Source organism: Pygocentrus nattereri, chromosome 19 (assembly GCF_015220715.1).
Source record: "Pygocentrus nattereri isolate fPygNat1 chromosome 19, fPygNat1.pri, whole genome shotgun sequence".
Lineage (NCBI taxonomy): Eukaryota > Metazoa > Chordata > Actinopteri > Characiformes > Serrasalmidae > Pygocentrus > Pygocentrus nattereri.
Genome location: NC_051229.1, coordinates 28,808,099 through 28,818,068, shown reverse-complemented (window position 1 = coordinate 28,818,068; position 9,970 = coordinate 28,808,099). Strand labels below are relative to the sequence as shown.

General features: G+C 42.7%; 1 protein-coding gene across 1 annotated transcript in view; it reads left to right on the top strand.

Moving 5' to 3' along the window:
- Positions 1-8,530: 8,530 nt before the first annotated feature.
- ptf1a (pancreas associated transcription factor 1a) overlaps positions 8,531-9,970 on the top strand; it is a 1,554-nt gene continuing 114 nt past the window's right edge. The window contains exons 1-2 of the mRNA XM_017711722.2: positions 8,531-9,116; positions 9,541-9,970. The exon at positions 9,541-9,970 is cut by the window's right edge and continues 114 nt beyond it. Of these exons, the coding sequence (XP_017567211.1) occupies positions 8,615-9,116; positions 9,541-9,746 (708 nt within the window). The 5' untranslated portion in view covers positions 8,531-8,614 and the 3' untranslated portion in view covers positions 9,747-9,970. The remainder of the gene's footprint in view (positions 9,117-9,540) is intronic.

Here is a 9,970-nt window from a genome sequence, read left to right as displayed (position 1 = left end):
TTGAACAGTTGGGATAATTGCGCGTAGCCGTGTTCGCCAAAGCCGCTGTTCACGTTCAGTTCCATAAACCACGCGCTAATCTACAGTCACAGTGACGTCAGCGATGGTTTACTCTTTTTTACTTCTTTTTTTCTTCTTCTTCTTTCCGTTTTTCTCTTCTTCTTTTCTCTCCTTCCTTTCATTCATTCCTCTTCTTCTTCTTCTTCTTCTTCTTCTTCTTCTTCTTCTTCTTCTTCTTCTTCTTCTTCTTCTTCTTCTTCCCTCTGCTTCTGCTTTTCATTCTTCTTTCCCTTTTTCTTTTCTTCTTCTTCTTTTCGTTTCTGTTTTGTCTAATTTTGTTGTCTTTGTTGTCCTTCTTCTCGTTGTTTTGGTTTTGTCTCCATGTTGTTCTTTTCCTTTTGTTCCTCCGCGTCTTTTTTCTTTTACTTTTTCACTCTCTTTTTCTTTTTTCTTCAGTACATGCTCTTGGTCTTCTTTTTTTCTTTTCCACTGTTCTTTTCTTTTCTATGCTTGTCTTCCACGTCCTCCTCTTCTTCTTGCTGCTGAATGGTTTTGTTAATTAACTTTCTGTCTCTCGCTCTCTCTTTCTCTTTCTCTCTCTCTCTCTGTCTCTCTCTCTCTCTCTCTCTTTCTCTCTCTCTCTCTCTCTCTCTCTCTCTCTCTCTCTTTCTCTCTCTCTCTCTTTTTTTCTTCCTCTCTCTCTCTCTCTCTCTCTCTCTCTGTTTTTATTCCCCTCTCTCTCTCTCTCTCTCTCTCTCTCTCTCTCTCACTCTCTGTCCTCTCTCTCTCTCTCTCTCTCTCTCTCTCTCTCACACTCTCTGTCCTCTCTCTCTCTCTCTCTCTCTCTCTCTCTCTCTGTCTCTCTCTCTCTCTCTCTCTCTCTCTCTCTCTCTCTCTCTCTCTCTCTCTCTCTCTCTGTCCTCTCTCTCTCTCTCTCTCTTGTTTATATCCACTGTTATCTGTTGTTGGTACAGGTGTTCAATTAACCACACTTAGCTCATGCGACAGAACAGCGTTAGCAGTAGGACAGTAGAACCAGACTCTCTAAGGTCTAGTCTAAGGTCACCGTGCACAATGCCAAGCGTCAGCTAGAAGGGTATAAACCCCCAGAACTGGGCTGTGGAGCAACTGCGTTCCCTGGAGTGATGGAGCTCCATCCAGTACCTCTGGGATGAGTTCGGAGTGATCCAGAACTGACCATCCATCCAACATCATTACCTGACCTCACTAAGTAATCACAGCAATGTTCCAACATCTAGTGTAAAGCCTTCCCTGGCGAGCAGAGGACGTTACTGCAGCAAAGAGGGACAAGCTCCCTAATTAATATCCTTCATTTCAGAAGGAACTCCGGACGAGCAGGTGTCCACAAACTTTTGGACACGCAGCGCCCCGCCGGTGTTTGTATTCATCTCCGCGCGGTGATGAAATGAAAGACCCTCCGCGGAAAATCAGCTCACAAAGCCTCAGCGAGACGCGCGCGCTGCTGTGCCGGGGCGGAGAGAGCGAGCGAGCGAGCGCGCGCTGCGTGCAGACGGAGCCGAGAGCGCGCGGCCGTCTGCAGAGCGCGCGCTGCTGCCGCGCATGTGGCCAGATTCCCAGGGATCCCCGCGTGTTTCTCTGCTGCTCAATGAAGCCCCGACACCGTGAAACGGCCGTGAATGGAGCTCCACCCGCCGGCCTTTCAGGTACCTGGTCACTAAACACGCTCACGCGCACTCATACGCACACACGCGCACAAAAGAAGACGTGCAACAAAGCGCGCGGGGGCCCTTTGTGGCACTGCTTTATCCAAACGCGAATAAAGAGCAGCGCGCGCGGTTCTGGCCCGCATTGTCCGCCCGGTGCGTCAACAAGCGCGAGCTGGTCAGCTCGTGATTTGTAATCGCGTGAGTCACGAGCTCCGTCGCCGCGTGGGGCTGAAGTCAGAGTCCAAGGCTCGAGCAGAAGTCAAAGGTTCTTTGTGGCGATTCCGTTGAAGAACCAACCTTGGTTCCCTAAAGAACCTTTGGAGAAATGAGACGTTTGAGTGAGAAGAACCATTTAAATGTTTAAAGAAGCTCCACACACTTTAAAAGGTGGTTCTTACAGGGTTCTGTTGGTAAAGGGAACAGTTCTACTAACAGAACGAATTCCATGCTTAAATGGTTCTTCAGACGGATGGAAAATGCATCGCATGGTTCTGTATGGCACCTTTTTGAATACGGTTCTATATAGCACAAAAAGGGTTCTTCGGGTGTTCTTCCATTGTTACAAACTCTTAAAAAAGAGGAATATCCAATGGTTCTTTAGTAAAGACAATGGTTCTGTATAGAACCATGAGGACTCCAAGAACTATTGGCATGCTGGTTCTTTCATTGGTAAAATGGTTCTTCAGATTGATGAAGGATGTGTTGTATATGGTTCTTCATAGGACATTATTAAAAAATTGGTTCTAAAAATTCTTTTTTCCAAAACGGTTCTATAGAGAACCATATTTAACACCTTCATCCAGAGCCAGTTTACCATGCCAAGAATCATTTAAGCATGAAATAAAGGTAGTAGGTACAAAAATGTACTTGGTTCTTTAGAAGAAATTAGTACATTCATCTACAATGTTAAAAATAAAGGTGCTAAATAGAGTTCTTTGGAGCAATGAGAACCATCATGGGGATGGAGAAACATGAGCATAGAACCAGTTTTGCACCATTTAAACTTTCTCCTAGAAACAGGAAACATTTGGGAACCATTCCCCGTACTGGGTTCCATATATAACTGCATTGGAACTTGTTAGAGCTTCTACACTCCTAACAAGAAAGGTACCAAAAAGGGTTGTTTGCACATATAAGAACAAATTTGGGGGCTCTAAAGAACCAAAATGAGATGTCTGAGTTTGAAGAACCAATGGAATGTTTAAGGAACCTCCATACAGGAGTCTGAACAAAAGATATTGTTCTCTTGAATCTCCCAGCCAAGAACCATTCAGATACCTTTCTTTTTAAGAGAGCACCAAAGTTCTCTAGAGGAACTTACAGCATCTGTGTACATTGTTCAATAAGTACCAAAAAGGGTTCTTTGCCCAGTGCCACAGAAGAACCAATGCTTTCTTTTGGTTATCTACAAGAACTTTTCAAGGCCCATTATTGGAAAAGAGATGGATACATTTTTCAAAATTCTACATAATGAAAAAGGTTCTCTACCAGTTGAAGGTTTATCCCACAATCAAGCCAAGAACCATTCAGGAACCTTTTTTGTAAGTAATTTACCCTAGAAGTAACCTGAAAAACCCAACAGTTCCAAGATCTTCTGGAGTGCTCTGTTCCCTACAGAGCATCCATCAACACTCCTAAAAATAAAGGTCAAAACATGGTTCTTCATGGGTTCTTTAGTAACAGCCAATGTTATTCACAGTACTGTGAATACTTCAAGAACAATGTGAATGCATAAATGGGAACATAGCAGCAGAACTTTGTTTGGTGCTATTTAGAACCCATTGTGCCAAAATTTACTCTCTGCACAATTCCACAGAGGAACCACTTTTGGTTCCCTAAAAACTAATGGATGGTTCTTTAGAGAAGTTTTCTAAGTTTGATGAATGTGTAGAACCTTTATGTTCAAAGACCACCTTGTGTTGTTCTAAGAACCTTTAGACTGGTAAAATAAAAAGACTTAACGTTGCGTGAGGGTTCTTTAAATCTTTTTCAAACACGGTTCTTTAGAATACCAAAAGAATTATGAGCCAAATGTAAATGAAGTGGTTAAAGTGGAACTGGGGAAGAAACAATTTACAGTCCTCACAAACAGACTTGAGTGCACTCTTGAAAAAAAGATGGTTCTTCAAGGGTTCTCCATTGAAGAGAGTGTTCTATTTAGAACCATGAGTTCTTTTTAGAGCCATTACACATTTCAGTGATTCTTTGCAAGTAGTTTTTCAGGATGATAGAGAATCTGTTGCGTGGTTCTATGTAGCACCTTCATGAAAATGGCTCTATGTAGCACCAATGCTGCTGAATTGCATGCTGAAATGGTTCTTGAGATTGATGGAGAATGCGTTGTATATGGTTCTACAGAGAACCTTTATGAAAAGAGTTCTATATAGCAGCAAAAAGGTGCTTTGATTATTCTTACATTCTGACAAGCTCCTAAACAAAGTATTTGTGTATAGAACCATGAACACCCAAAGACTGATGGAGAATGTGTTTTACATGGATCTAGGATCTAGTACCAAAAAGGGTTCTTTTGTTGCTGAAAGTTTGACAGCCTAACAATCGAAGAACCCTTTTTGGGCGCTATATAGAACAATCATAACACGTCCTCCATCAATCTGAAGATCCAGTTCACCATCCAAGGAACCGTGTAAGTATGGTTCTGAATAGAGCCGTTGTCTTTACTGAAGAACCCATGAAGAACCCTTTTGTCCCACAGTCCACTAACTGATGCTAACCGGTGGGTCTGGCCTCTGAAGGTTGTGTGTCTTAATTACTGCCCCTCCTCCTAATCTGGCGTTTAATCTAATCTCCGTAATCCTGTTTGACACTGGAGATTAGTGGATTAGTGTTTGTGGATTAAACCTCTGGGAATACATTTTCCTTTCCTCCATGCTGGGCTTCGCATGTGAATGATGGAGATGCCCTCGCGCGATCATGTATAGCATTCCCCCGTCAGACCGTCTGCTTCCCAAACCAACAAGTGCTGCTCTTCCCATGCGGCTCTGCAGGTGCTGCTGTCTGCGCGCGCTGCAGGAGCCAGCGCGGCTCACCTGACCAGCATACCTGAGCTTACCGGCTGGGAGCTGACCATAAATAAAAAGGAGCTTATCATACATTAGAAACGCATACAGTACATAGAACACATTGAAACAAACTGTAGAAAATAGATTTCAATTTCCGTGAAATTTAACTCCCAAAATTCCCAGAAATTCCAAGCATAACCGATAAAGTCTTAAAAGATGTTGATCTGGAGTAACAAAGCCAGACATGGGTAGGAAATGATGTTAAAAGTTATTTTTTACACAATCCATTAAAGTCAAAATAAACGAAATATACATATTTTGTTCTTTGCACGTCGTTTCTGTGACGTCAGATTGCTTTGATGTAACATTTTGCATTGCTGTTGAAATGACGTAGTGGGTGTTTATCGCGTCTAATGACCGTTGAAGCTCGTTTAACCCAGAATAATCGGTTTTCCTACGAGATTTGATGCTAATTTTAATGCTTTTTTTTTGGTCTCAGAAATGAAGTCGTTTCGGGTCTTTTTTCTCCGCGGGTCTCGCGCTGTGAAGCCCCTCCGTGGTCACGTGACAGTGAGTCCATCACACCAGCTCAGTGAATGTAAAGCACATTTATCACCAGCTTCTTTCTTTCTCCTCTTTCTCCTCTATTATTCTCTCTGTTCCTCGCTCAGACTGTTCCAGACGCTCTTTTGCTCTTTTGGTGAGCAGACCGGTGTGTGCGCGAGAGCGCGCGCGCGAGCCCGTGTTTGTGTGTGTGTGTGTGTGTGACTGAAGAGAGCAAGTGTTGCTTTTCCCACGGAAAACACACACACCAGAGCCGGATACACTCCACACACACTCAACGGAACCACACACACTCTTTCACCCTCTGTGTGTGTGTGTGTGTGTGTGTGTGTGTGTGTGTGTGTGTGTGTGTGTGTGTGTGTGTGTGTGTTTAGAGTCTTTCCTACCAGTCAAGGTCTCTCAGGTACCAGCGGGGTGTGTGTGTATGTGTGTGTGTGTGTGTGTGTGTGTGTGTGGAGCTGATCCCCACCGAGTCAAACGAGCCAGTGTTTATGGTTCAGAAAGAAAGGAAGAAAGAGAGAAAGAGGGGTCCGAGTTCGTGGAGGCACGTGTTGACATCCAATCAAAGGAAAAAGCAAAACAAAACACCAGCCTGTTGTTAGGGAACCACCACTGACATGTGAGTGCCAATAGAACAATATTAAAGGGAAAAATTCATTTAAGGCAACAAATTAATTCATTGAAATCAGCAATTAGTGAATTTATAAACTTGTCATTGCATTTTGCATATTACATACATATTACACAAGTATTACATACTTATTACATACATATTATAATGTTTGTTGCACATTATTGTTATTAATATTAGTAGTATGAGTATTAGTATTAGTATTACTATTAATCTTATTATTGTCTAACATATTTAACGTATTTTACCAAACGTCCTATTACATATATTTGTCTCATATATTACATACATATTACATAAGTATTACATACTTATAGCGTACATATTATATACATGTTTGTTGTTTTATTATTATTATTATTATTATTATTATTATTAATAATAATAATAATAATAATTATATTGATAATTATTATTAATGATAATAATAATAATGTCTAACCTATTTAACTTACCAAACGTCCTATTACACATATATTTGTCTTACATATTACATAAGTATTACATACTTATTACATACATATTATATACGTGTTTTCTGCTTATTATTAATAATAATTCATAATAATTTTGTTGTTGTTGTTGCCTAACCTATTTAACTTACCAAACGTCCTATTACACATATGTCCTGCATATTACATACATCTTGCATGTATGTTCACGTTTGTTTTCATATTATCTCCTCTTGATGATCCTGCCGTTATAAGCACCACGTGATCATTCCTGCCTTTTTAAAGTCACTGCAGATGTAACAAGTTCAGATTTGCAGGTCATTTAGGTTGATTCGTTTTAGAGACTCGCTGAATCAACAGCATCAGTAATATTAATGGCATCATCAATAACAATAGTCATTTTAATCATCATCATTTTTATCATCATCATCATCCTCATCATCCTATTTAATTTTTCATTCTCTGAACTCACCGACCTGCCTTGATCATAAGGACTGACCAGTCATTCTGGAGTCCAAGGGGTTAAATATTGCCCCATTGCTCTAAATAAGGCAGTGTGGGAGAAAGTGTGGGCTATTATTGGGCTGCTAACTGCCCCGTTTTAGCCTTTAAGTACCCCCCTCCCCCTCACCAAACTCCCACCACCACCCTTTCTTTTCTTTTAAAAGGCCGAGGGTCCAAAGTGTCCACTCTGTGGATACAACCCTGCTGTCCGGGGGCAAATAAAATGAAAAAAGGCCCAGTATGATGATGACGAGTCACCCCCACCATCTATTCTTCCCAGCACTGACAGCTCCTTTCACTCTCATCACTCTCACACTAATGTTTGCGTTGCTTTGTATGGCGCTCGTGCGCTGCGCCAAGGGGTGGTGTGTGTGTGTGGGGGGGGGGTAGATGGTAGGATAGATGTGTGTGTGTAGTGGTGGTGTGGTGTGGAGGGTGGGGGGGGTACCTGTGTTTAAAGAAGAGCCTGAAGGTGACAGGGGTCAACCTGTGCGCGTGACCTCTTCATTAAGGCGTTAAAACTGCGCTCGCGGGGAGGGGTGTGTTTTTATTTGCGCATTGTCTGGCACCGCGGCAAAACGCAAACTGCGCTTAATTGGTCGCGAAGCTGAGAGCAGCAGGAACCCTTCAGCTCCGAGTGATGAGTTACTAATGAGAGACGCTCCGCTCACTTCCCGTTTACGCTCGCTCACAGCAGCCGTGACGTCACTCGTTTCGTGAAATGATTTTGACTTCACGCTTTTGATTCGTGTGTTTTGAGTCATTCGGAGGTGAACAGCGCGCTGGATGGAAGTGAAGGACGCTTTAATCCGAGTTATGAATCATCTTCGCAGCTTGAAATGTATCGAATATGTGTCGAATAGCAATAATAATAAGTATTATTTATTATGTTAATAATTATTAATATTTATTATTAAAATGTATCTTATTTATAACATTCAGTCATTGATGCAAATATAATTAATAATAATACTGTTATGACGATTGCAATAATGATAACATCTATCTATCTATCTATCTATCTATCTATCTATCTATCTATCTATCTATCTATCTATATGTCTGTCTGTCTGTCTGTCTGTCTGTCTGCCTACCTGTTTGTCCATCTATCTGTCTGCCTGTCTGTCTGTCTGTCTGTCTGCCTGCCTGTTTGTCCATCTATCTGTCTGTCTATCTGTCTGTCTATCTGTCTGTCTGTCTGCCTGCCTGTTTGTCCATCTACCTGTCTGTCTATCTGTCTGTCTGTCTGTCTGTCTGTCTGTCTGTCTGCCTGCCTGTTTGTCCATCTATCTGTCTGTCTGCCTGTCTGTCTGCCTGTCTGTCTGTCTGTCTGTCCATCTATCTGTCTGTCTATCTGTCTGTCTGTCTATCTGTCTGTCTGTCTGCCTGTCTGTCTGCCTGTCTGTCTGTCTGCCTGTCTATCTGTCTGTCTGTCTGTCTGTCTAATGTAGTTATCAGTCTGCTCTGTTTTATTGTCTTTTCCTCTCTTTCCACTAAAATGCGCAGTCCCCGGTGGGCGTGTCGGTTGGGCGTGTCCTTTCGTTCCACCCCTCCTCCAGGTGCGCTCAGCTGCTCTGCGCCGATTGGTCGGCTCGGTGCATAAGCGGCACGCGCTCGCGTGTCTGCGTGTGTATAAGAGCCGTGTGTGCGAGTGTGTGTGTATGAGAGCCTGTGGAGGCGCGCGGAGTTAAAGAGCCGAGCTCGCGCGCGTGTGTGTGTGTGTGTGTGTTTATCGGTGTTATTTATTGAGCGGCGATGGAGACGGTGCTGGACTCGTTCTCGTGCCTGGACTCCTTCTCGTCGCCCTACTTCGACGACGACGACTTCTTCGCGTGCCGGAGCGACGACTTCTTGGACGACGACGTGGACTTTTTCGCCACTCAGCTGCAGGACTGCTGCGACGCCGCGAGCTTCTCTTTCTCCTCCTCTTCGTCCTCCTCCTCTTCCTCGTCGTCCTCCTCGCTGAAGCGCAGGCGGCGCGCGCGCTCCGAGCTCGAGGCGCAGCAGCTCCGGCAGGCCGCGAACGTGCGCGAGCGGCGGCGCATGCAGTCCATCAACGACGCGTTCGAGGGGCTGCGCTCGCACATCCCCACGCTGCCCTACGAGAAGCGCCTGTCCAAAGTGGACACTCTGCGCCTGGCCATTGGATACATCAACTTCCTGGCCGAGCTCGTGCAGTCAGACGCGCCGATCCGCAGCTCGAGCAGCGAAGCGCTCAACCCGCCCAAAAAGATCATCATCTGCCACAGAGTCACCAGTGAGTCATTAATATTATTATTATTATTATTATTATTATTATTATTATTATTATTATTATTATTATTATTATTGTTGTGGTTGATTTGTTTTTGTTGTTGTTGTGGTCTTATTATAACCATACCATAACAATGATGATGGTGCCCATGATATTAATAATAATATATATGTATATATATATATATATATATATATATATATATATATATATATATATATATATATATATATATATATATATATAATTATTATTACATTCTTATTTTTTAATTTATTATTTGTATGATAATAAAAATAATATTTTATTATATTCATAATATTTAATTCTATTTTTATATATTTTTACATTTGTTGTATTATTATTACTATTATTATTATTATTGTTATTATTATTATAATTAATCTATTGAATTTTTCTCCTGCAGGACCTCCTTCTCCTAATGACCCGGATTACGGTCTGCCCCCCCTGGCTGGTCACTCTCTGTCCTGGACCGATGAGAAGCAGCTGAAAGAACAGAACATCATCCGGACAGCTAAAGTGTGGACCCCCGAAGACCCCCGCAGACTGCACCTCAAATCCTCCCTCAACAACATCGAGAACATCGAGCCTCCCTTCAGCTTTGTCTCCTAAAGCTCTGCTCGCGTGCGCAGATCAGCTCCGCACGCGTGGACGTGGATGCGTGTAGCTGTCGTGCGGGAACCTCCGCGCGCGTTCTGTCCTGTCACTATATGTAAATATTTATTATTGTCGTTTCAGCCGTCCGGTCTGGAACGAGCCTCGAGCCGCGGGCAATCACGTGTAGTATTTAATCTGAATGATGTGATAATATATTTTTTTTTCTAATTTAACGTTGA